This window comes from Emys orbicularis, chromosome 2, assembly GCF_028017835.1.
Source record: "Emys orbicularis isolate rEmyOrb1 chromosome 2, rEmyOrb1.hap1, whole genome shotgun sequence".
Taxonomy (NCBI): domain Eukaryota; kingdom Metazoa; phylum Chordata; order Testudines; family Emydidae; genus Emys; species Emys orbicularis.
This window is the reverse complement of record NC_088684.1, coordinates 35,799,203-35,825,268: the sequence shown is the minus strand read 5'-3', so window position 1 is coordinate 35,825,268 and position 26,066 is coordinate 35,799,203. Positions and strand designations below refer to the sequence as shown.

Below are 26,066 nucleotides of genomic sequence, written 5' to 3'. Positions count from 1 at the left end.
ACCTGAACTTCCATATGCTTTGTATGTCGTTAACAGCCCATAGAAACAGTATGTCAACCACTCAAGCTTCAGTACAAAGAAACAGCCAGCCCCTAATAAGAATAGGATACTTACATATAACAAGTAAGTTTTAAGTTACGTTTGTATTGAATTATAGTGTTTGCTGTGTATTAACATATAATGTGAGAGATGAGGTTATTTTTCCATAATATTCACCCCATCAAAGGTGTGTGTGTGTGTGTGGGGGGGGGCACTTATAGGACATACAGAAGAATAACACTTACAGAACAGATCAGTAACGGTTTTTAATTTGAGTGATTGCACATGCCAATTTAATTTCAGGTGACTCATAAGTTCAATTAGGAAGTAGAATTGGAGTCTCCCTGAATAATGATTGAAGGACTACAGGCCAAATCTGGGATTGTCTGTATTCTGTTGAAAGATGGTATGAGGAGATGCAAAAGTATGTACTGATGGCCAAGTTGCAGATCTACAAATGTCCTCCATAGGTTCTGAGCTAAAAAAGCTGTAGAAGCTGCTTGTGATGTTATTGAGTCTGCTTGGTGGAGATACATTAGTTATGTTGTAGCACAAATGCATGAAGGAGGAACTCCATGACAAGATTCTTTAAGGTGACACTGGAAGACCCTTCATCCTGTCCGCAACTGCGATAAACAGTTGTGAGGATGACCTAAATGGCTTAGTCCAGTCCAAATAAAAAGCTAACGCTTTCTCGACATCCAGCATATGGAGTCTCTTCTCATCCTTATGAGCATGAGGTTTAGGAAAGAAAGCTGGTAAGTATATTTACCTGATTGATATGGAAAAGATATGGTGAGAAATTTTGGATGAGAGCATAAGTATATCTTGTCTTGTAAATGACTGCATATGGGGGGTGGGTGGGAGGGGTAGGAGGTGTCCAGATACCAGGGATCTCAATTTTCCTATTATCTTTGCAGAGGTAATTGCCACCAGAAAAGCTACCTTCATTGAAAGATGAAGCAAGAGCAGGTAGCCAGTGGTTCATATTAGCCAATTAGCTTTGTTAAGGCCGGGTTTAAGTCCCAAGGGGATATAATCAGCCTAGACCCTTCAAGAACCTGAATGACATGGGATTGGAGAAAAGTGAGTGATTATCAATTGGAGAGTGAAAAGTGGACATAGCTGCTAGGTGAACCCTGATGTCACTAACAGAAAGATCATGTTCTTTTGGCTACAACAAATAGTCCAGAACATGCTGTATAGGAGCTAAGAGGAGAAACACCTTTTTGCTGAGTTCATAAAGAGAATTGTTTCCATTTCAACAGATAAGTGCATCTAGTAGAAGGTTTTCATGAGGATGCTTTGCATATCCTCTAAACAGACCTACTCCTGAGACATTAACCATGGAGCATCCAGGCTGGAAGATGAAGAGCAACTGGGTTGAGAGGAAGAAGGTCCTCTGAAATCAGGTCTGGTTCTGGTCATGTCAGTAGAGATCTAGTTGAGAGGCTCAGCAGAGTGGAAAACCAATGCTGACAAGGTCATGCTGGGGCTAGGAGGATCATGCAAATGTGATGCTGCTTGACTTTTAACACTAATCTGGGAATGAGTGGAACCAGAGGGTAAGCATACATGAGTTTGTGTCTCCAGGGCAACAGGAAAGCATCCATTAAGACCCTGAACTGTGACCTGCTCTTGAACAAAATTGCTGACACCTTTGTTGTGAAAAATAACAAACAGTTGTGCGTATGGATGGGGAACTCCCTACCAGCACCAGACTTAAAAAATGAGTCTCACTATATCTGGCTGGAGAGACTACTCATGATGACTGGTGAAAAATCTGCTCAAGTAGTTTGCAAGACTATTCTGGACCCCCAGAAGGTGGGAGGCTGAGATGAGTCACTTTGGGGATGCAAAGCTCCCAAAGCAGCATCACCTCTTGGCACAGAAGACCTGATCTGGCCCCTCAGTCTGTTGCTGCCACGTTGTCCATAGGAACTAGTAAATTCCCTCCCTTGATATGGGGGAGGAAAGCATGACAAGCTAGATGAATGGCTCTCAACTGTTTCACATTTATTGGGAGAGCTCAATCTTGGCCAGTCCAGAGACCTTGAGTCTGTAGATTCTCCAGGTGGGCTAATGAACCAAGGACAGAAGTGTCTGTAACCAGAGTCAATGAGGGTTGTGGGGGAACGAAGGGAACTCCCACACATACGTTAGTTGGTCCATCCACCGGTTTAAAGAGGCTAAGACTCCTGTGATCACTGGAACCAATATGTCCATTGGGTGGAAAATCTAGGAATAAATACACTGAGCTTAATGAACTCTGCAACTTCCTGAGGTACAAAGCTTGGCATGCTGAATCACATATGTACATGAGGCCATGTACCCCAAAAGTCTGTCAGTTCTTTACAGATGTGGTTGGATGAGCCTTTAGGTGAGATGGCCAACAGCCTGGAATCTGGTCTATGGAAAGGAAAGCCCTGGCCACTGTAGAACCCATGACTATTCCTATAAACTATTTTCTGAACAAGGGAGAACATTGCTGATCAATGGGGAAAGTCAATCCCAATTGTATGAAGATGGACTGAATTCTGGGCCATACTGAATTCTGCCTGGTACCCGGACCAATCTCTCACCAACCAGTTGTCAAGGTATGGAAACGCTTGTACTCCTGTTTTCCTTAGGAATGCAGCCACCACTGCCATGCATTGTGTAATACCTGCAGTGCCACAGACAGGCCAAATGGCAGGACTGTAAACTGATAGTGGGATTGATTAACCATAAATCTGAGGAATCTCCTATGGATTTGATAGATTGCCACATAGAAATATGCACCCCTCATATTGAGAGAAGCATACCAGTAATCTGGATCCAGGGAGGGGATAATGGATACCATTCAAAATGGTCTCTTTATGTATTTGTTCAGGTCTCAAGTCTAGAATGGGTCTGAGATCTCCCTTTGCCTTTGGAATCAGGAAGTAATGTGAATAAAATCCTTTTTCTCGGTGGAGAGGATCCTCCTCTATAGCTCCCAAATGTAGAAGAGACTGAACCTCCAGGAGGAGGGCAGGCTCATGAGAGTGGTCCCTGGAAAGGGAGAAGGGAGGAATTGAAATAAACTGAAGGGTGCATTCCAGTTCCAATCTGCTTAGACTACACCGATCAGTGGAAATATGGCCCCAAGCATATCAGTGGAATGAACAGTCGGAAAAAAGCTGCATATTGGTAAACCAGCCCGCAACATGGCAGTCAAACCAACTGGCATTTCTGGTCTGCCTAGAAACACTGATGGATGAAAATTGAGAAGGTGTAAGTCTCCTATGAAGGCCTTCACCTTCCTCATAGACTGACCAGGCTGCCTGGGTGTAAAGGGGTGATACCACATATATGTCTGAGGATGCAATGGTTTATTTTTAGGGGGAGGAGTACAAATCCCTAATAACTTCAATGAGAGTCTTAACGAATTAGAAACTTCTAGTCAGTCTATTGAGAAAAGAGGGACAGACCTTCAAAAGATCCTTAACAGTCTGTTGGAGCTCAAGCAGCAGACCCAATGGTTGAAACCACGAACACCAATGCATCATAATGGCAAACACCATGGCTGTGGCTGCTGAATCCACCCTATCCAACGCTGCTTGGAGAGAGATTCTAGCAGCCAGCTTACCTTCCTCCAAAAGAACTTCTGCCTCACCTCCTCTGGCAGTTTGTCCATGACAACATAAACATTATTCCACAGGGAGAAATCATACTTAGACAGCAAAGTGCTTGCTGGTTCAAGATATGAAAATGCAGGCCAGCAGTAGACTAAACCTTTCTACCGAAAAGGTCAAGACTTTTTGCTTCTTTTGATTTGGGGTTGATGCGGGAGGACCCAAGCTTTCCCTCTTTTTCACTGTCAACAAAACCAAGAAGCCAGGGGAGGAAGAGTATAAAAATGCTCATGACATGAGAAGGAATGTGGTACCTCCGTTTGGCTCTGTTGGCGGCAGAGATGAAGGGTCTGCCATAGTATATTTGTGGGCTTCAGTGTGGCCTCATTTACAGGCAGAGCCAAATGGGAAGGTACGGCCTATGCCAGTTTGTCCACCTATCTATAGGAGGAATCTTGTACTAAGTTCACTTGACAGTCCAAAGAGGAAGCCACCCTCTTTAGCAGGTCCTGGTATGTCCTGTAGTCATCTTGCATAGGAGAGGACACCCCAGACGTCAACACCTCATATGGTGATGAGGTGGAGGCTTCCACTGGTAGTTGAGGAGGAGTCTTTTGAACTCCTTTCACAGGAGGCTTTGGCAATCAAGTCTGGCCTTACTCAGTATCGAAATCGGTAATGGGCGCAACTTTGAGTCTCTTCTCAAGAGCTATGGCAATGTCTGCTTGGGGATCTGAAGGGAGGAGGAAACAATGAGGACCTGAGGTGGGAGGAAACCCCCAGCAGTTCCAATAATGCCATTGGTAGGCCATGGGGCCCCAACTCCTACCAACTCATTATTCTGAGTCTCTGGACCAGTGTGAACCCTCTGATTCTTACCATAAGTGCAGTCCTCAATAAAAGTGAATGATTCCTTCTATCCAAGAATGAGGGGCACAGAAGCCTACTTCTGACTCCAAGAAAGAGCCCAAGTCTCCTGAACACAGAAGCACCAACTTGGTAGTGAGGTCTGGCACGGAGTCTCCAGAGACTTAGGCACCGTGAAGAGCATGCTTGGCTTGCCTCTTGACAGTAGCAGGCAAGACATTGGGTTGACTGAAGCAGGCCATGGTACCAGGGGATGCAGCACACTTGCAGGCTGCATATCCTCTGCACACTCCCCCGAATGAGTGACTCCTGTACCGCTGGGGAATCTGGAACTAAAAGGCACAAGAAATCTTACATCACAGTGTAAGCCTCCAGTATTCTTGGCACAAAGAGGGTCCCCTGATGCTGCTTTTGTTGCATCAGAAGGGTTGGTACCAAGGGTCGTGGCAGTGGTTGGCCTCAATGACACCAACCTTGGAGCAGGAGTCCATGACCCTGCCTGAGGTTATCGGCACCAGGGAGTGCCTCCTCTCTGAGGACACACAATTCCCTGCCTGCTTACTGGTTGACAGTGCTGGAGACCTCAACCTTTTGGAGGATGAGTCCTCTTCAAAACACCCTGACGATGTTTCTTTCTTGGCACTGGGGAAGGAAAGAGGCTCTAGGATTCAGTAATGTCTGGAGGAGCACTCCTTACTCAAATCGACGTGCTTAGTATTGACACCAAACAGGAATGCTCTGAAGTTGGACACAGGGCAGCCTCCATGAGAAGGGGATGAAGCCTTGTCTCTATCTTTCTTGATTCAGGGCTTAAAGTTCCTGGAGATCTGGCACCTGTCCCAGATGTAACCGCACTGAGGCACTTTAAACATGAGAATGGTTGTCACTTACCTGCATGGATTTCCTGCAGCTGGTGCAAGCAATGCTTAAAGCCGAGAGTGAGGCATTTCCCCAGTACTGGGCATCACGAGCGGGAACACACAGATCTATTAACTATACTATGAAAACTAGAAAACACTACAAAAATGAGTACCAACTATATACAAGAAAACAATTTTCCTGAAGGGCGGGGGGAGAATTGCAGAAGTAAGCTAAAATGCTCTGACTACCAACCACAGTCGGTAAGAAGGGACTGAGGGAGGTAGGGGAGTGGCTCCACCCTTTATGCCATTGCACAGCAGCATGAGGCAGCAAAGGGGGCAATCTCTCACACTGGTGCAGTGGGTGTGCACACACCTCAAGTGAAGTGAAATGAAATGGACTTGCGCAATCACTCAAAGAGCCTGTGAATTAAGTCCCAGTTGCAATAAGGATTTAACACTCATTGATGAAAATAATCAATATGAATTTCCCAGAATTAGCACGAAGATTAGCAGTTTGAACAAGCATAAACTTTGCCTGGGAGTTCTGATTTTGTTAGCACACTAGTAAATAAAACACAATAATTACAACTCTAAGGAAGTTGTTTTATTTTCAGGGTGCTCTACTGGAATTAATTTTGGAGCAGGGATGGGTCAAAAATATTCACTTGCATTCATGCACATGGTGGACTTGTAACTGGAAACTAGATAAGTGAAATAGTTGTGCTACAGAGAGAAGCAACCAACCTTATATTTAGGACTGCATGATAGATGATAGAGAAAATGTGATATGTGAAAGGAACAAATTATATCTACATGCGAACTCTTTCTACATTTAGAAACTTTGTCATGCATAGAAAATAGAAACCTCTTATAAAAATTGTGCAGTCTTTAGAGCTGGTAGATGAACGTGATGTCATATTTAAAAGAAAATTAAATATAAGTAAAAGGTTTATTTGACAGCAACTATGCATCTTCAGCATTTCCTTCAGATGTCTCAACATTCCAGAAAAGACAAATAAAAAACCACTTAATGATATATTTCCAGCAGTTCAGATGGAAACAAATGTGTAGAGGTACAGTTGTCTGCTCAGAGTGCTAATGATACTATTTGTATTCCCAGTAACAGTGAGCTAGATAGCTACCCTTAAATTATGTTGCATTAAAAGCATTGTAACCGATTGTAAATAAAATCTATATTTTCAATGGCCAATGTCCCAATTCCCAATCAAATCCTACTCCCACATTTTCTGTATAATCGTTCTCCTTGAGAACAACTGACCATTGTACTTCACTTCTCCCCTAACAAATCTCTATACGCAAACCTATAGACTTTAATAGAATCAATACTGTTCACTTGTTGTTTGTATGTGTAGGTCTGACATGTTTCATGAGGCCTTGTACTAATGCTTGATAGGAAGACTGTACCTCAGTTATTCAAACAGTTTCAGAACCACTTTCCAATGTCATTGATACAGTCAGGGTTTTTTTTTTTTTAAAATATTAAAATACTAATTTACATCAGAACCTGGAGTGAAGATTTTACTTGGTTCATATGTATTTTAGGGCTAGTTTTTGCTGCACCTTATTCATGCTGCATAGTAACTTGCTCCGCAAGTAGTCCCGCTAAAATCAACAGCATATGGTGTTGGTCAATGAGAATAAGGGCTGCAAAATCTGGAGCTAATGATTTTGTACCCTAATACCTCTGGCACAACTGCATTTAATACTTGCACTTGGGAACTGAAGAATGACTAATTTCAAAGAGTTCTCAACACCTGTACTGCACATAGGTTCCCCAAAGTTCAAATCTGCAGGATCATACCCTGAGCTGGATATATATCTGTTACCTCTTGAGAATAAAGTCAACGTATAGTTTGTAAAATTTTGCTTCATTTTCTCAGATTGCTGTCTGTGAATGAAGCGAGCGAGCGAGAGATGTCTACTTTGCAATCTATTCAATTTTTTCTTTTAGATGTGTTTGTACTCCATAGGTGAGGGTTTTTTAAAAAATAAACAAAACAAAAAAAAATAAAAACAAGTAGATCTTTGGTTTATCTTTAAAAAGTACCTCAAAACATAACAAAAATTCATTTTAATTTTGATACATATTAAAACATCTTAGTCAGTTCTGTCTGACAGCATAACATGACAGAAATGCACAAGACTTTAAACATGCTTTAAAATGACATTCAGCAAAGTATTTAAAATTTAATAAATAGCATACAGTCACACACAAATACATTTTTCATACTGAATCATTAAGCCTACTCAAAACAGACTGGCAAAGAATAAATAAGACAGTAGTTGACAATTTTTTTTGTTTTTGTTTTTAAAAGATGTAGATTCCTGCTATCACGCTAGTTGCCACACTTACTTGCTTATCACAAAATTGGTAATTATAAACAATTTTTTTCACTGATCTGTTTTGCTCCAACTTTAATATTACCAAAAAAAAAAAAAAATGGATATACCGAAGGGGATTTTTTTTTTTTTTTTTTGAACAACCAGTCTGAAACCAAGTAAACCAATTTTTTTTTTTAAATACAATGAATAAATAGGGATTTAGTAAAGGAAATTCAATTGTAACAAAATGCAACTCCCCAAGAAAAGAGCCATGGAAATATATAGCAATTGCAGTATTAGAGAATAGTACTTAAAGTGATAGTGCTTGTGCACTAAGCTCATTAGAGACCTCAATATGATTTTAGTGCAAATCCCTTGAATCCAAATAAGCTTTATACCTATATTACTAGGGAAAGATCTATTACCAGTTGGAACGTATCCTGTTTAGTATTTGTACCTACATCAGACATTTTTAAGAATGCATATTGTAACGTCTTCAGCTATTTGATTTTTTGTCCTCAAACTGAGATAACGAATGACCTGGGATTTTATATCCTACTTAGTTGTACCATATTGGATTGCAATTTATTAAATGTCGGATTCCAATGTTATAAAGACTATAAAAGGGCTTTTGCCATCAGTTTATCTAATTATACCTAAATTTCATACATCACTGCATTTTGAACTTTTGAAAGAAAAAAGTGTTATGGTGAAAGTCTCTCCCTTTGAAAAAGTTCACATGATGTAATTCAAGAATATTTAGACAAAATGTTATCTAAACCTCAAAAGGAAAAATACACGTTTTTACATTAACAATCCTTACCAGCATTTAGTATATTAAGTTACAAGTATGTTGGCAATAATACAATGGATTCAATTTCCAAAGGAAAAATTCTGTACAAATTAACCTGTTAATATGGGGTAAACAAACAGGCAGTCAATAAGTCTTGAGTAGCCATGTTTCTATTGTGAACTACAGTACCAGGAAAAACTTATTTGAAACTAACTGGATGAACACTGGTTACTTAAAGAGTAACTCATTTATACAGGATACATTTATTCTGAGTCATTAAAACGTTCACTTTAGTAGTCCAGAGTTACCCAGTATAAGAAATGCTTATTCAACCACACAGGCAAAAAACATGTTACTCACATGATTTTGCCCTGGACTTTTTAAAACTAGAATCTAGTTTTCTTAACTATGAAGTACAAAACAATGACTGATATTGCTCCAACTTGTATACAATCTCCCATATTCAAACCGTACCTAACAAAGTAACAATGCCTCATCATCACTAGTTTCATTTTTCAGTGCTGCTTCTAAGCAAGTGTCGGGTATCTGGGCAGTGTGTACAATACCACAGCGCTCACATGGGCCATCTCGTTTACATGACCTTACTCCATGATGCATTGCACTGTAAGGCTGCCTAAGCCCTTGTCCTTGATCTGAGGAGAGATCAAGCAGGGGTCTTGAACAGTCATTAATATCAAAGTCTGATGCTACATCAGAAACTGGAATTAACATTTCAACATCGTCATCTTCATCTCTTCCACTAACACCATTATCAAGCTGTCTCAAAGGACTTTGGTTCTGATTTACTGAGCTTGATCTCCCTAAAGTAAAGCGTACCCAACGTAATCCTTGAGTCATACGACTTAGTGCACTAGTGAGCTGGTGGCGTGCTGGACTTGCACTTGGGGGTTCTACACTTGTCATTTCTCTTCCATTATCTGTATTACTGCCACTGGTATTCTGAGCTGAGGAACTTCCACATGCTCCTACTGTTGCTTCTATTGCTGTTGCAGGTGGAACTTTTTGAGGCAAAGTGGCAGCAACACCACCAACTGCTCCTGCTGTGTCTCTTCTTTCATTTTCTGTGTCTGTGTCATCAGATTCAACTGAAAATAGACTTCTGTGAGTATTATTTCTTTCAGCTTCTCTACTAGTACTCTGACTGGCAACAACATCATCTCCATCTGCTGAGACTACTGCCAGTGATCCAGAATGACGGGACCTTGCAAAATTAAAAATTCGATTCCAAATGTTACTTGACCTGCCAGCAATCGGAAGTCTGATTGAGGTAAATCCAAGCTGAGATCGCACCGCTAGTCTCAGGTTTTCCAAAACTGAAGCCTGAAAAAAAATGACACACAAATTAGTCACTGAGAGCTGATAGTGTGCCAGAAAAGGAGGAAGATACAGCTCCTGCCCAAAGGAGCACACAACCTAAATGAGAGATGTTAACATATAGGCTTGTTTGTCAGCCTGAGAGAGAATTTTGGGTTTGACTTTTTGATACTTTTATATCTTATACTAATATGTATGAAGAACAATGAACAAAGACACTATGCTTTGCATTTCCCACAACCAGATGGGGCTTTTCGTACAGTGAAAAGAAATAAGGGATAGAGCAGTTAAAATGTTATTGGGCATGGTGGGAATGCAATATATGAGCACACACTTGACAACTGCCTCAACTCCTTATCTCAAAGGCAACAAGTCGGGAGGGGCAAGGGAGGATGGGGGGTAAACACTAAAAGACCAGAGAAATGCCTGCCCCTGACCGGAGCACAACCTCACTCCTTACACCTCCCATGGGGTACAAAAGGGGTGGGATGAAGACCCCCACTCACAACCCTCCAGAACAGAACATGACCATAAGTTATAAGGGGTGTGACTAGGGGCATGCATTGCAGGTACAGTAACTCCTCACTTAAAGTTGTCCCGGGTAACGTTGTTACATTGCTGATCTATTAGAGAACATGCTCGTTTAAAGTTGTGCAATGCTGCCTTATAATGTTGTTTGGCAGCCGCCTGCTTTGTCCACTGCTTGCAGGAAGAGCAGCCCGTTGGAGCTAGCTGGTGGGGCTTGGAACCAGGGTGGACTGGCAGCCCCATATCAGCTCCCCTAAGTTTCCTGTGTGGCAGCCGCCCAGCAGGCTATCAATTGCTGGCAGTTCGGCTGTCTCTCCCACCACTGCCATGTGTTGCTTCTGCCCTCTGCCTTGGAGCTGCTCCTGGGAGCTTCCTGCTTGCTGTGCAGGGGGTGATGGTGGGAAGAGGGGGGCTAATGTCAGTGTCCCCTCCCCACCCCATTTCCAAAGAGCAGGGGAGGACAGGACAGGGCTCAGGCCGGAGGGAACTTGCTGGCAGCAGCTGCTGTCTCAACTTGCTGATCTACTTAAACAGGCAATGTACTTAGAATGGAGTCACTGTACTTAAAGGGGCAATGCGCATCTCACACACACACACACACACACACACACACACACACAGTGTGTCTCTGTCTGCCATGCTGTCTCTCCTCCCTCCATTTGTGCTGTCTTGTAGAGTGTGAGGCTACATTAACAACAATGTGTTAACCCTTGAGGGCTCAGTCAAGTGCTAGTTCATCATTTAGCAGTAAGGCATTCCCTGGGAAATATCCCACCCTCTGACTCCACCACCCCAACCAAGCTTCACAATCATCATTGCGTTGTACAGTATTAAATTGTTTGTTTAAAACTTATAGTGTGAGTGTGAGTGAGAGAGAGATTTTTATAAAATAAAAAATATAGTCTTTTGTCTGGTGAAAAAAATTTCCCTGGAACCTAACCTCCCCTATTTACACTAATTCTTATGGGGAAATTGGATTCACTTAACATCATTTCACTTGAAGTCATATTTTTCAGGAATATAACTACAACATTAAGCAAGGAGTTACTGTATATCTGGGGCTGTTAAGAAGAGGGAATTGGGAACAGTAATGGGGAAATGGGGGACTGGGAATAGGGGAATGAGGAACAGGGACACAGGCAAGGCTCTGCAGCATCAGAGCTGGGAAGGGGGACACGGAAATTGCTCTGCGGCATCAGAGCTGGAAACAGAACACTGGGAAGCGGGAGCTCCATTGGTGTGCGGAGCTAGGAGTTAGAAGAAGGGGTTCTATTGGCGTATAGAACTATAGTTGGGGGAGGGGAAGACTATCAGCATACAAAGATAAGCCTGACTGGTGGGAAGGGCTTCAACTCTATTGGCATATAGAGATAAGCCCGACTGGTGTGGAGGGCTTCGGAATATGTTTGTTTGGAACTACACCCCAATAAACATTGCATTGTCTACACTTCGGATTTCTGGTCTTTTGCTCTTTGTCTGCATGACGAGAACCAGGAGAAAGGGTGAAGGGAAAGCCCTCTAACAAGAGAGATCTAAATCTAGGTGCTCAGATACTACAGTGATGAGTGTGAGACAAGAAACCTATATTAAAAAATCAAATATAGTCCAGGCAATACACAGGTTGTAGATATAAACTTGGAATGCTGTTGGAATATTTGGGCGATCAATTAAAGGCTTCACTAAGTGCAAATTTTAGAGGGATATAAATGGAGAGGCTGGGAATATGAGTAGTGGGAGACTATTCTGAATATAAGATTGGTATGGAAGATGTGTAGATCCTGCAAGGTGTGGAAAATACTATAAATGGGGCAACTAACATGAAGGCTTGGTTGGGGGTGGGGGAGGAGGAGGAAATTAGAACTGTAATGTAGATGGGATGTGGTTTTGCAAAATTCAAGGACCTGTATGAGGTGAGTGGACATGAAATGGTATGTAATTTGGTTAGAAGAGCAACAGGGGAAGGGGAAGGAGGATGAAATGACAATGAAATGCAGGGAGGCTGCAGTTGTTGAGGTATATCAAGAATGTCTTATTTGGAAGGTTAAAGATAAAATAACGGATTTTAGCTGTTCAAAAGAAGTGACCAGATTTGGCAAATGTTTTTAGTCAGAAGGAGGATGAGAGAGGAGAGTTGAACGCAAACACCAAATTTCTAAGCTTAAGTGATAATGAAGCCTATACACAAAGGTTAAGGTTTTCAAAAACAGGAGTCTAAAGTTAGGCATCGAAATAAATAACTTGTCATTTTAGATGTGCAGAGCAGCCAGCAGCTTCTATTAATCTCAACAAGAACTTCTAGAAGCTCAGCACTTCTGAACCAAAAAAACTTATTTAGATGCCTTAACTAAGGCTCCTAAATCTAATCTTTAGCATCCTATTTTTGAAAATCACCCAAAGTCACTAGTAACTTTTGGAAAATCTTAGCCATATACTTGTAGCTTAAATTCTAAAAAGTATCTGCAAATTTGAAATGTGTCTGCCGATCAAGACATTAGGAATAAATACTTAAGACATCCTGATTTACTATTAAAAAAGAATACTTTAAAAAATCATTATGAAGAATTCTTTGTAACTTCATATATGCAGATTTAAAAAAAAGGATTTTTTTTTTCCTTCTCCATTTCATATTCCTATTTTGGAACACATTAGATGCGATTCTCTTCTTCACACCAGTTTCACATCAGAACTACTATTGACACACTACAAGAAGGATGTGGAAAAATTGGAAAGAGTCCAGTGGAGGGCAACAAAAATGTTTAGGGGGCTGGAGCACATGATTTATGAGAAGAGGCTGAGGGAACTGGGATTGTTTAGTCTGCAGAAGAGAAGAAAGAGGGGGGATTTGATAGCTGCTTTCAACTACCTGAAAGGGGGTTCCAAAGAGGACAGATCTAGACTGTTCTCAGTGGTACCTCATGACAGAACAAGGAGTAATGGTCTCAAGTTGCAGTGGGGGAGGTTTAGGTTGGATATTAGGAAAAAAACTTTTTCACTAGGAGGGTGGTGAAGCACTGGAATGGGTTACCTAGGGAGGTGGTGGAATCTCCTTCCTTAGAGGTTTTTAAGGTCAGGCTTGACAAAGCCCTGGCTGGGATGATTTAATTGGGAATTGGTCCTGCTTTGAGCAGGGGGCTGGACTAGATGACCTCCTGAGGTACCTTCCAACCCTGATATTCTATGATTCTATGACATCAATAGAAATTAGGAATACATCCATTTTTGTAATTGGAGGAAGACATGGTCCTTTATGACTAGCTCTGGCAAATGACAAACTTAAAAAAAAAAAAAAAACCTGCATGAATTGGTGGGTAATTTATAAACAGTTCAGATAATATTCTCTCCACCTCCTTAGACAGCATGCATCTATTTTGTAATGTTGCATCTGTTCCTAAACAAGAGCTTCCCAGTTGTTGGCAAAGGAATGAAATTAGCTCTCAAATTTTGCATAAATGCTTGCATACTTTTAATATAAAGTGTAGGCTAAATTTTTACAAAGTATTAAAGGAGGTATTAGTGGTTCCTTGAGGGGTATCCTTCAACTCTCACTATTGACCCTAAAGTTGGACAACACCTTACCATATGCAACTCCTAGAGACTCATATCACTGTTGAATTATGACAGAGGCTTTAGTAAAAATATTAGCTAGCCGACTGCAGTTCATGGTCTCAGTTTATATAAACCCCAATCAAACAGGATTAATTAAAGATGAACAATTGTTGGAAAATATTTTGAAACATCCATAACGCCAGAACAAAAAGAGATCCATTTATTTTGTTATCATAGACACAGAGAAAGCCTTTGAGAGAACAGAGTGGAACTTTGTTTCAAGTCCTGTCCCATATGGAATTTGGCTCCCAGTTCCTTCAATGGACAACTGCTCTTTACACCAGCCCAACAGCAGGTGTGCGAGTTAATGGTGTAAAATTATGTAGCAGGACTACGCAGGGATGTCCATTGTCTCCTTTACTTTTTGCACCAGCCATGGAGCTTTTTGCAGATGATAAACAATAAATCTATCACAGGAATAAAACTTGAAGGAATACATCAGAAAATAGCTTTATGGGCAGATTACGTATTTTACCAAAAAACAAATATTTCCCTAAAATTAATATCTAAAGAAGTCCAGGACTTTGGGAAAGTCTGGATTTAAAAGTAAATTATGCCAAATCTGCTAGCTATACATTTGCCAGACTCTGAAAAGTCATTATAAATGGGCAACAAACTCTATAAGATACCTAGGAATCCATATTTCAAACTATCTAGAAGAGCTCTATGATTTAAATGTCAAACAACTACTTCAGCATATCAAAAATGATCTGGAGTACCAGGGATATTACACAATTTCCTGATTGGGAAGAATAGCCACAGTCAAAATGAACGTTTTCCCAAGGATCTCTTTCTTGTTTCAAAATCTTCCTGTAATTATCCCAGATAAAATCCTAGCAAGAATGAGGAGGATTATGTTAGAATAAGAAAAAAACAAGAATGATTGCAGACACTTTGTACAGACCTATTATATTCTAAATATTCTATGGTATCAAGCCAGCCAACTCAGAACAATAGTGGATTAGGGGTTTGCTGTAATCCAGCCAAACACTAAGTCTTTATTGAATAAAAAATTGTGGGAATGTAAACATTGCTAGGCTACCATGGATTAATTAAAAAAAAAAAAAAAATTCACACCCGCCAGAAATGTATACACATTTTTCAGCAAAGGCTACTCTATGAGTTTGGGACAGAATTAGAAACAAGGTATGTTATTCTCCCTCATCAATGACACCCACTGCAAATAATCTAGATTTTAACCCAAATCAAACGAGAGTTTTAAAGATTGAGAGCGCCATAGAATACATATGATTGGCCAGCTAGTCAATAAAGAAACTTATCTACTTTATTTAGAAACAAAACTAAGTTTAACTGGCCTTCTCTCCCATGGTTCAAGTTAGAAAAAGTTAAGAAACATAATGCCTAAAAAAAAAAAACCCTTCTGTACAGAAATCTAACCTTAACAGAAGTGATGGCACCTGGTCAATCAGAAAACAAAAAAATAACTAACCGATATCAATCTTGGCAGACAACTTTCCTAACACAAAAAAAAATCCATATTTGGCATACTGGGGAAAGGACCTGGATAGACAAATTTTCATACATTCATAGATTCTAGGACTGAAAGGAACCTCGAGAGGTCATCGAGTCCAGTCCCCTGCCCTCATGGCAGGACCAAATACTGTCTAGACCATCCCTGATAAATGTCTATCTAACCTACTCTTAAATATCTCCAGAGATGGAGATTCCACAACCTCCCTAGGCAATTTATTCCAGTGTTTAACCACCCTGACAGTTAGGAACTTTTTCTTAATGTCCAGCCTAAACCTCCCTTGCTGCAGTTTAAGCCCATTGCTTCTTGTTCTATCCTTAGAGGCTAAGATGAACAAGTTTTCTCCCTCCTCCTTATGACACCCTTTTAGATACCTAAAAACTGCTATCATGTCCCCTCTCAGTCTTCTCTTTTCCAAACTAAACAAACCCAATTCTTTCAGCCTTCCTTCATAGGTCATGTTCTCAAGACCTTTAATCATTCTTGTTGCTCTTCTCTGGACCCTCTCCAATTTCTCCACATCTTTCTTGAAATGTGGTGCCCAGAACTGGACACAATACTCCAGCTGAGGCCTAACCAGCGCAGAGTAGAGCGGAAGAATGACTTCTCGTGTCTTGCTCACAACACACCTGTTAACACATCCCAGAATCATGCTTGCTTTTTTCGCAACAGCATCACACTGTTGACTCATATTTAGCTTGTGGTCCACTATAACCCCTAGATCCCTTTCTGCCGTACTCCTTCCTAGACAGTCTCTTCCCATTCTGTATGTGTGAAACTGATTTTTCCTTCCTAAGTGGAGCACTTTGCATTTGTCTTTGTTAAACTTCATCCTGTTTACCTCAGACCATTTCTCCAATTTGTCCAGATCATTTTGAATTATGACCCTGTCCTCCAAAGCAGTTGCAATCCCTCCCAGTTTGGTATCAACTGCAAACTTAATAAGTGTACTTTCTATGCCAATATCTAAGTCGTTAATGAAGCTATTGAACAGAGCCGGTCCCAAAACAGACCCCTGTGGAACCCCACTTGTTATGCCTTTCCAGCAGGATTGGGAACCATTAATAACAACTCTCTGAGTATGGTTATCCAGCCAGTTATGCACCCACCTTATAGTAGCCCCATCTAAATTGTATTTGCCTAGTTTATCGATAAGAATATCATGCGAGACCGTATCAAATGCCTTACTAAAGTCTAGGTATACCACATCCACAGCTTCTCCCTTATCCACAAGACTCATTATCCTATCAAAGAAAGCTATCAGATTGGTTTGACACGATTTGTTCTTTACAAATCCATGCTGGCTATTCCCTATCACTTTACCACCTTCCAAGTGTTTGCAGATGATTTCCTTAATTACTTGCTCCATTATCTTCCCTGGCACAGAAGTTAAACTAACTGGTCTGTAGTTTCCTGGGTTGTTTTTATTTCCCTTTTTATAGATGGGCACTATATTTGCCCTTTTCCAGTCTTCTGGAATCTCTCCCGTCTCCCATGATTTCCCAAAGATAATAGCTAGAGGCTCATATACCTCCTCTATTAGCACCTTGAGTATTCTAGGATGCATTTCATCAGGCCCTGGTGACTTGCAGGCATCTAACTTTTCTAAGTGATTTTTAACTTGTTCTTTTTTTTTTTATTTTATCTGCTAAACCTACCCCCTTCCCATTAGCATTCACTATGTTAGGCATTCCTTCAGACTTCTCGGTGAAGACCGAAACAAAGAAGTCATTAAGCATCTCTGCCATTTCCAAGTTTCCTGTTACTGTTTCTCCCTCTTCAATGAGCAGTGGAGGAATAGAGTTTGAGCTGGAAAAGAGGACCAGCAATCTCAGTTTGTAGCACAATAACAGAAAAAGTCTTTAAGATACTGCTTCCATACCTAAATATATAACTACACATGCGCATGCACACAAACACACACTCTAAATGAGGATAAATGATGGAGAAACTGGGGTGAAAAGTGTTTTTATGCATATACGGTGGACGTGTCCAGTCATTAGCGAGTACTGGGATGCAATCCGTAATGACATATCACAAATTATTGAATATTTATTACCATATGAACCTTTGGTAATCCTACTGCGACTCCCTAGCCCAATTGGTCACACAAAAGGAAATGAAGAATTAATCTCATCTGCCACTAGCCGCTCTGCTAGTAGCCTCTTATTGGGAAAAAACAAAACCAACCAAACAAAATCATCCAACCATAGAGGATGTGTGGCAGCGTGGCTGGGTCCACCATGGCAAGAGGGCGGGAAGTGAGGGCTCCCGGGGAGCAGTCAGGGGACAGGGAGCAGGGGGCGGAGGTTCTGGGGAGGGGGATGTGTGTCAGGGGACAGAGAACGGGGGCAGGGGTTGGATAGGCATGGGAGTCCCAGGGGGCCTGTCAGGGGGCGGGGGTGTCGATAGGGGGTGGGGCAGTTAGGGAGCAGGGGGGTTGGCTAGGGGGTGGGGTGTCCCGGAGGGGGTGGTCAGGGGACAAGGAGCGGAGGGGGGGGGGGTTGGATGGGTCAGGGGTTCTGAGGGGGGCAGGCAGGGGGCAGGACATGGGGGGGCGGTTAGGGGGCAGGGGCCAGGCTGTTTGGGGGGGCAGGGGCCAGGCTGTTTGGGGAGGCACAGACTTTCCTACCCAGCCCTCCGTACAGTTTTGCAACCCCGATGTGGCCCTCGGGCCAAAAAGTTTGCCCACCCCTGCTCTATGACTACTTATTATGAATTTAAATTTAAGCATACATGACCTTGCAGGATCATAGCCTTAGAATGTTGGGAGTTCATTAGTGTCATTTCACTATAAATAATTTTTGTACGTTCACTTGTGCTTTTATAAACCATCATAAAAAACTATTAAGATGTGAATATGTTTTGTGATGTGGTATCACTATATTCCTTGTTTTACATTTGGTAATTGGTAAATTGCAGTAATCTGCAGTAAATCCCATTTATTAGTTTCTACTGTACTTTACTTCCAAAAATTATAAATGTTTTAATGCACTGTGGTTTAAAAAACCTTGTGGTTTATTAAGAAAATTCACATATACATTCTGATCTCGTATTATGAAAAGAGGTGAACAGAAGAGACTGATTTACCTGCTTTGTACCATTCAATATTCTTTATATGTCTATCATTCCCTCTTACTTAGCTCCTCTCAAAACTGCAGTATAGTCCTCTTCACTAAAATTATATCTCCTTAGTTTCTATGATATTCAGAAACACATGAAGGGCTATTGACTCTCTATAAAATGTGTGTATAAATCTGTACTACTGTTTGAACTGCCTTTATATGAGTAAATTTGGAGTCCTACACACATCACAGGAGGGTCACAAGGATATTTTATACAAGTAGTACAGAACCACTTCCTTTGATCTGGAAGCAATTTTGATTAAGGGACAAAGAAGTCATTTTGATTTATTGTATTGAATTCCCAACAGGGTAATTCCATCATCCTAGTTGCCTGAAGAAAAATAACTGTTCTGTGAAGAATATTCCTTCTTTTCTCTGTTACAGAGGGGAACTAATCTCTTACCAATTTCTATATAGCCTGTTATTTTCTTTATTCTGAATGTTACCAAACACTGAAAGAACTTGGTTGTGTCCAACTGGGATTTATGATGTTCAGCTTAAACAGCCTGCATTCCTGAATCATAAGACAAATTGCTTATGCTTAAAATAGGAAAAGGAAGCGTCAAGTTGTATGAGCCACATCTGTAAATACAAAATACTGTTTTCTAAACAGGCCTCACATAGAGGCAGATTCTAATATCTATTACATACGTGCAGCTCAGAATCCTATCCACAGCCGAAGTCACTGCTGAACATGAAACATTTCCAGACAGAGAAAAGAACTATCTTTGCCAGGATAAATATGGAGGATAGCATCTCCTACAAAAGTTGCTAAGTTATCTGTTGTTGTTGGCTTTGTGTCTCCACCTGCTTCCATCACTGAAGCCAGCTGTTCCATTTCGGTTTAATATGCACTATTAGGAAAGTAACACTCACCCAATTTCTATGCAAAAATATCTCAGTCACTTCTGAAACCTGGAATCTCAGATCACCAAATAGCTCTAATATGAGTTAACATTAAAAAGTCTGACGTATGGGTAGCTGTGTGTTAAGGAGAGTTACAAGTAGAAGACCCCCCACTTAACTTAAGACAAAACATTCGATTTTGACTACTACAAGTATTTATTAGCATCACAGCTTATGGATGCTCTTTACATTGGTTGGATTGGTACCTAATATTATTTTCAGGAAAATGCCATGTACTTTGCAGTTCACCAAGTTTTCCTGAAAGGCTCCATGACAGAGTAGCCACTCAATGAAGTGTCAAGAGATTTCAAGATGTGCAGTTAAAGGGAAGTTTGAGGAAAGATGTTTTAAGTTTTTCTTTAAATATAGTCAGCTTTGGGAACTTAGGCACGCATTATAGACAGAGCTGGTAGACACCTTACCTGGATGAAGAGTTTTAGTTTTAGCTCTAGACTATATCAACATGTGTATGCACAAAGGATCCAAATTATAGTTTGCACACCAAAAAATAACAGTTACCTACCTCTTGTAACTGTAATTCTTCAAGAGGTGTTGCTCATGTTCATTCCAAGTATGTGTGTGTGTGCCATGTGCACAGTCGTTGGAAGATTTTTCCCCTAGCAGTACCCATCGGGTCAGCTGTGGAGCCCCCGGAGTCGTGCCTTCATGGCAATGTATATAGGGCCCTGCCAACCCGCCGCCTCTTCAGGTCCTTCTTGTCGGATACTCCAAGAGGGCAGGCAGGTGAGTCTTGGAATGGATATGAGCAAAACATCTCAAAGAACAACAGTTGAGAGGTAGGTAACTGTTTTTTCTTCTTCAAGAATGCTACTTTCCAGGAGAAGTAGAGGAGGGAGCATGTTGCCAAGGGCTCAAAAGGAGGTCCCATCCGTCTAGAGAGCACAAGGTTGAGATACCATTGGGGAGTTGGCTGTTTTACTTGAGGAGACAGCCTGTCTAATCTCTTGAGGAAGCAGCCTACCATGGGGTTCACGAAAAACTGAGCGCCTGGCTGAACTGGTGTGGAAAGCTGAGATAGCTGCCAGGTGCACTTTTATTGATGATACTGACAGACCTTTCTGTTTTAGTTGCAGCAAATAGTCCAGGATAAAGTAAATTGATGCCTGTAAGGGCGGAGTGTGCTTTTGTAATGCCCAAATGGAGAATTTTTTCCACTTTGCCAGATAGGTGGACCTAGTGGATGGCTTCCTGCTGCTAAGGAGGACCTCTCTAACAGGGTCTGAGCATGTGAACTCCCAGAGGTTCAGCCACGGAGTTTCCATGCCATGAGATGGAGAGACTGCAGATTGGAGGCGGCCGTGGTCCTGGGTGATCAAATATTGGCCCAGGGGCAGGGTTATAGGCGTGTCCACCGATAGGTCTAGAAGCGTGGTAAACCAGTATTGGCGAGGCCACGCTGGTGCTATTAAGATCATTGATGCTCTCTCCCGTCTGACTTTCAGAAGTACCTTGTGTACAAGTGGGAAGGGCAGGAAAGTGTATAGTAGGTGGTCCTTCCAAGGGAGGAGAAAAGCATTTGCGAGTGAGCCCTGACTATGATTCAGGAAGGAACAAAATTGGTGATGCTTCCTGTTGTACTTCGTTGCAAACAAATCTATTTGGGGAAAACCCCACTGTTGAAAGATGTTAATCGCAACATCCGGGTGTAGGTACCACTCATGATTGTGAAATGACCTACTGAGATGATTGGCCAGCTCGTTTTGGGAATCTGGAAAGTACGATGCCTCTAGATGTATCGAATGAGCAATGCAAAAGTCCCACAGCTTGAGGGCTTCCTGGCACAGGGGAGAGGAACAAGCACCACCCTGTCTGTTTATATAAAACATCACTGATGTGTTGTCGGTCAATACTGATACACGTGCCCTGCAGATAGGCCTGGAATGTCTGGGAAGCAAGGCGGACTGCTCTTAGCTCCCTGACGTTGATGTGCCACGAAAGTTCTGACTGGGACCAGAGGCCCTGAGTCTGCTTAAGTGTGCCTCCCAACCCAATGCTGACATGTCCGTTACTAGAGACAGGGAGGGTTGAGACCCGGAAAAGCGCACTTCTGCACACATGGCTTTCAGGTCGAGCCACCGCCTGAGGGACTTGATAACAGGGGGAGTGAGTGTAACCAACTTGTCTAGGCGGTCCCGATTCAGTGCAGCCTGGCATGCTGTACTACATATGTACAGGTGGCCATATGGCCGAGCAGCTTCAGGAAATTTCGTGTTGTAGTGGTGGGGTATCACCTGAGTTCCTCTATGATAGCGCCCCTGGTGAGAAAGTGAGTTTCTGGGAGAAATGCCCTGGCCTGATGGAGTCCAGGAGAGCTCTGATGAACTCTATTCTTTGAGTTGGTGTTAGGGTAGACTTTGCTACATTCAGTAAGAGGCCGAGCCTGAGGAACGTTGTCTGAACTAGGCTCACATAGGCCTCCACTTTGGCCCTGGACTGTCCTTTGATTTGGCAATCGTTGAGGTATGGGAGTACTTGCACCTGCCGTTTCTGCAGGAAGGCTGCCATGACTGACATGCACTTGGTGAACACCCGGTGGGCCGCTGAGAGGCCAAAGGAGAGAACCGTAAACTCATAATGAGCGTTGTTGACCATAAAGTGGAAAAACCATCTGTGGGATAGGACTATGGACATGTGAAAATATACGTCCTTCAAGTAGAGGGCGGTGTACCCGTCCCCCGGATCCAGAGAGAGGATAAAGGAAGCCAGGGAGACCATGCAAAACTTTATCTTCCTCATGAATTTGTTGAGGTTTCACAAGTCTACAATAGGTCTGTGAAGGGTTAAAATCCATGTGCATGTTATATAACAACCTGGTATATGGATTTGCCAGCTCTTTCTCAGACCCAAAGTCCAGAGTTTGGTCTGGAGACCAGAAGCCGTGCAAATAGTGATTAGCTAAGAGAAAAGCAGAATAAACAAGATAACATTGCCTTTGCTAAGATATGCTTGGTCAGTAGAAATGCCAGATGTTGAGGCAATAACTGAATAATTATGTTTCATCCAATGTTTCAAATTGAACAAAGGATCCCTGTTCCTATTGTATCAGAGGGGTAGCCGTGTTAGTCTGAATCTGTAAAAAGCAACAGAGGGTCCTGTGGCACCTTTAAGACTAACAGAAGTATTGGGAGCATAAGCTTTCGTGGGTAAGAACCTCACTTCTTCAGATGCAAGTCAAAGATGTTCCTATTGTGTTTCTCCTGAAGGGAAAACAGTCTTCCCACAGATCCAACCTTGAGTTTATGAAAAATGGGCACGTCACTATAATGATATGGCATCCTTCCACCTCCCTTCCAAGGGACCAAAGCCCTGCCTTAAGACATAAAGGAGACAATCTCTATTTCCATATGCTTTCACTGTTTGCTTTATCCCCTAGACATGTACCTGTCAGACAATCAAAGGAGTTGCTCTGTTCCTATGGACCCCAAATCAGAATTCAACATATATATTTTATACTAATAACATTTTATCAAAGTATTAATTAAATGTTAACTTGCTAACTTGAGACCATGGGCGGAGACATTGTGTAACCTTTTAACCATTGGCTATTGTGCTATCTTGTCTTGCTGCAAAACCTATCCCGGGTGTGGAACTGCCTACCCCGTCACCTTCCCCCGCCCATGGAAAAATCTATATATTCTATTGTAATCAATTGATTGACAGTGTCTCTGAGCCTAATAAGCCAGGTGACACTCCGCCAGCGCTGTATGTAATAAATCCCTATGCTTTGACCTCTACACGGTGTGGATTTATGTCCTTCAGTCTGAGCCCACCTTTGGCCTTCGGGATTGGAAATACCAGGAATAGAACCCCCTACCCCTGAATTCTAAAGGGACTTCCTCTACTGCCCTGAGATGTAGGAGCGTCTGCACCTTCTGCATGAGAAGTTACTCGTGAGAAGGGTCGGGGAAGGAGGGTGGGAAGGCAGGAGGGAACAGAATTGGAGAGAATGTCCCAATTCTACCGTGCTTAAGACCGTGTAGCCTGAGGTGAATTGTGCCTAGGCATAGTAGAAATGGGATAGACGATTCACAAATGGAGGAAAAGGTTCCAGGATCTGAACTGGTGCATCACCCCTTGGCACACCTTCAAAAGTTTGGCTTGGAGGCTGGGGGCTGCTTTGCTGAGTCCTGGCCCTGGTTAGAGGAGGACTGAGAGGGTCTCTCTGTCTGTTACTTCTGCCCCGCTTCCTGCTATAGTCCTGCGTAGGAGGAGCTAGGTAGAATCAAGGAGCCGGCTGCGGTTTGAAATGCTTTCTTTGGGGGGGCTGGTGTATGAAGCCCCAGGGACTTCAGAATTGGCCTTGAATCCTTTAGGCTGTGGAGCTTAGTGTCTGTTTGCTCCGAAAATAGCGTTATGCGGTCGAAAGGCAAGTCCTGAATGGTCTGCTGGACCTCATGAGGGAGTCCTGACACCTGAAGCCATGAGCGTCTTCTCATGGCTATAGCTGTTGCCATGGTATAGGTTGCCGAGTCCGCCGAATCTAAGGAGGCCTGTAAGGAGGTCCTTGTGATTCCTCAAGAATGGCAGCAAACTCTGAATGGGATTCCGTGGAAAGTAGTTCTTTAAACTTGGACATGTTCCAAAAATTAAAACTGTAGCGGCTAAGGATTGCCTGCTGGTTGGCAATGCGAAGCTGGAGCCCCCCCGGTAGAATATACCTTCCTACCAAAAAGGCCTATCTTTTTTGCCTCCTTGGATTTAGGTGTCGGTCCCGGCTGTCCCTATAATCTTTCCTTCTGGTTGGCCGCCTCCACCACCAAAGTGCCCGGCTAATGGTGAGTGAACAGATACTCATACCCTTTGAATGGCACAAAATACTTCCTCTCCACCTCTTTAGCTGCAGGGGGTAGAGAGACGGGCGCTTGCCACAATGCTTTAGTAGTGTTGTGGATGGCCTTAATGAGGTGCAAATCCACCCTCAAAGGACCTTGCAGCACCAAAACGTCGACCTGGGGTTCGGACTCCTTCGACACCTCCTCTACCTGCATGCCCAAATTTTCAGCCACTCTTCTGATTAACTCCTGGTGGGCTCTGTTGTCCATGGCCAGCAACATGGTAGATATGCCCGCCACCACTTCATCTGGGGAGGATGAGGAAGATGCCCACAGGGGCTCTGGGTTTTCCTGACCCTCTGGCTCGCAGGGATCCCCTTGCGCTGAAACACCCTGCATGGCGCTGGGAGCTGTGCTGGTCTCCGTGCCCGTCTCAGTGCCGGGCCCCGCTGCAGTCTCGGTGCCTGCCTGCGTGCCCATCTCCTGTGCCCAGAGAGGTTCCCAGGCTACAGATGTTGAAGATGGAGGGGCCAGCACCTCCAAAACCACTGACAAGGATCTGGCCCCTGGCCCCAGTGGTAGGCCCACAGGGTCCAGAAGGGCCACTGAGCCAGTGCCTGACACTGTGGTGGCCATGACATCATAGGCAAAGGCTGCCCCTCCTCTTGTCTGGAGCGGTGCCGGGTTCACCTAGAGGCGAATGACTGCCTCCGAGTCCCATGAGGACTCGGTCTGGAGTGGTGCCGAAGTGAGGGTGAGCAGTGCCGCATCATCGCTGGCTTGCCCCTGGAGGGCATGGTACCTCTTTGCAATTCCAATGCTGGTGGTGGCACCAGAGCCTGCACAGGGGATTGTGCTGTCATTGCTATGAGGTCCCTAGCCGCCTCAAAGGTGTCCTGTGTGGAGAGAAGGTCTAAGTCCTCCTCCCGAGGCACCTGCACTGAGAAGTCCACTAGAACCAGACTCGACAGACTTCCCAGTGAGGCCAGAGTCGATGGTGTCAGCTGAGTCGGAGCTGAACAAGGGTGTCCTGGCACGTGACGCACCCCGCTGGTGCTTCCTCATTTCGCTGCTCTAGTGGGAGAGCAACCTCTGTTGGTCTTCTTCCTTTTGTGCGGCACCAGTGAATGGGGGCACTCACACTGGAGGTCGTCTTCGGTGCCAGGGAGTGGCAATGCTGTGGATCCCTGGAGTCAGAGTCCTTTCTTGGCGCCATGGCTTCTCTTACCAAGGCCAGTGCACTCCACACTGAAGTGCTGGACATGGGGTCAGATGCCACCTGTGCTGCCTAGGGAGGAAGGGCTGACTCCATGTGGAGCAATTTTAGCCTAAAGTCCCTCTCCTTTTTAGTTCTTTGGTGGAAGCCTCTACAGATCTTGCACTTCTCAGTCTGACTGGCTTCCCGCTAACACTTTAAACAGGAGTCCTGTGGGTCCTCCGTTTGGCATAGGCTTCAGACAGGACCCGCACGGCTTGAACCCTTGAGGCCACGGTCCCAGGAAAGGGAAACATGGGGGGGTGGGGGGTGGGGGGGGGGAGAAGAACCCCCAGCTGAAACTTATCTAACTAACAAACAAAGAACTACTTCAAACTAACTAAGTTTTTAACTATTTACAGAAACACTAGAAAGAGTCTCCACTAGGGGACTGCTTGCCATAGCAAGAGCTGCTCCAACGACCGTCACTGGTGGTAAGAAGGAACTGAAGAGAAGGTGGGTCAGCAGGGACCTATATACACTGCCATGAAGGCGCGACTCCTGAGGGCTTCACAGCCGATCTGA

The 26,066-nt window shown here is 43.2% G+C and overlaps 1 protein-coding gene across 1 annotated transcript in view; it reads right to left on the bottom strand.

Moving 5' to 3' along the window:
- Positions 1-8,975: 8,975 nt before the first annotated feature.
- Positions 8,976-26,066, bottom strand: part of LRP12 (LDL receptor related protein 12) — a 110,063-nt gene continuing 92,972 nt past the window's right edge. Inside the window, exon 7 of the mRNA XM_065398825.1 lies at positions 8,976-9,842. Within this exon, the coding sequence (XP_065254897.1) occupies positions 8,976-9,842 (867 nt within the window). The remainder of the gene's footprint in view (positions 9,843-26,066) is intronic.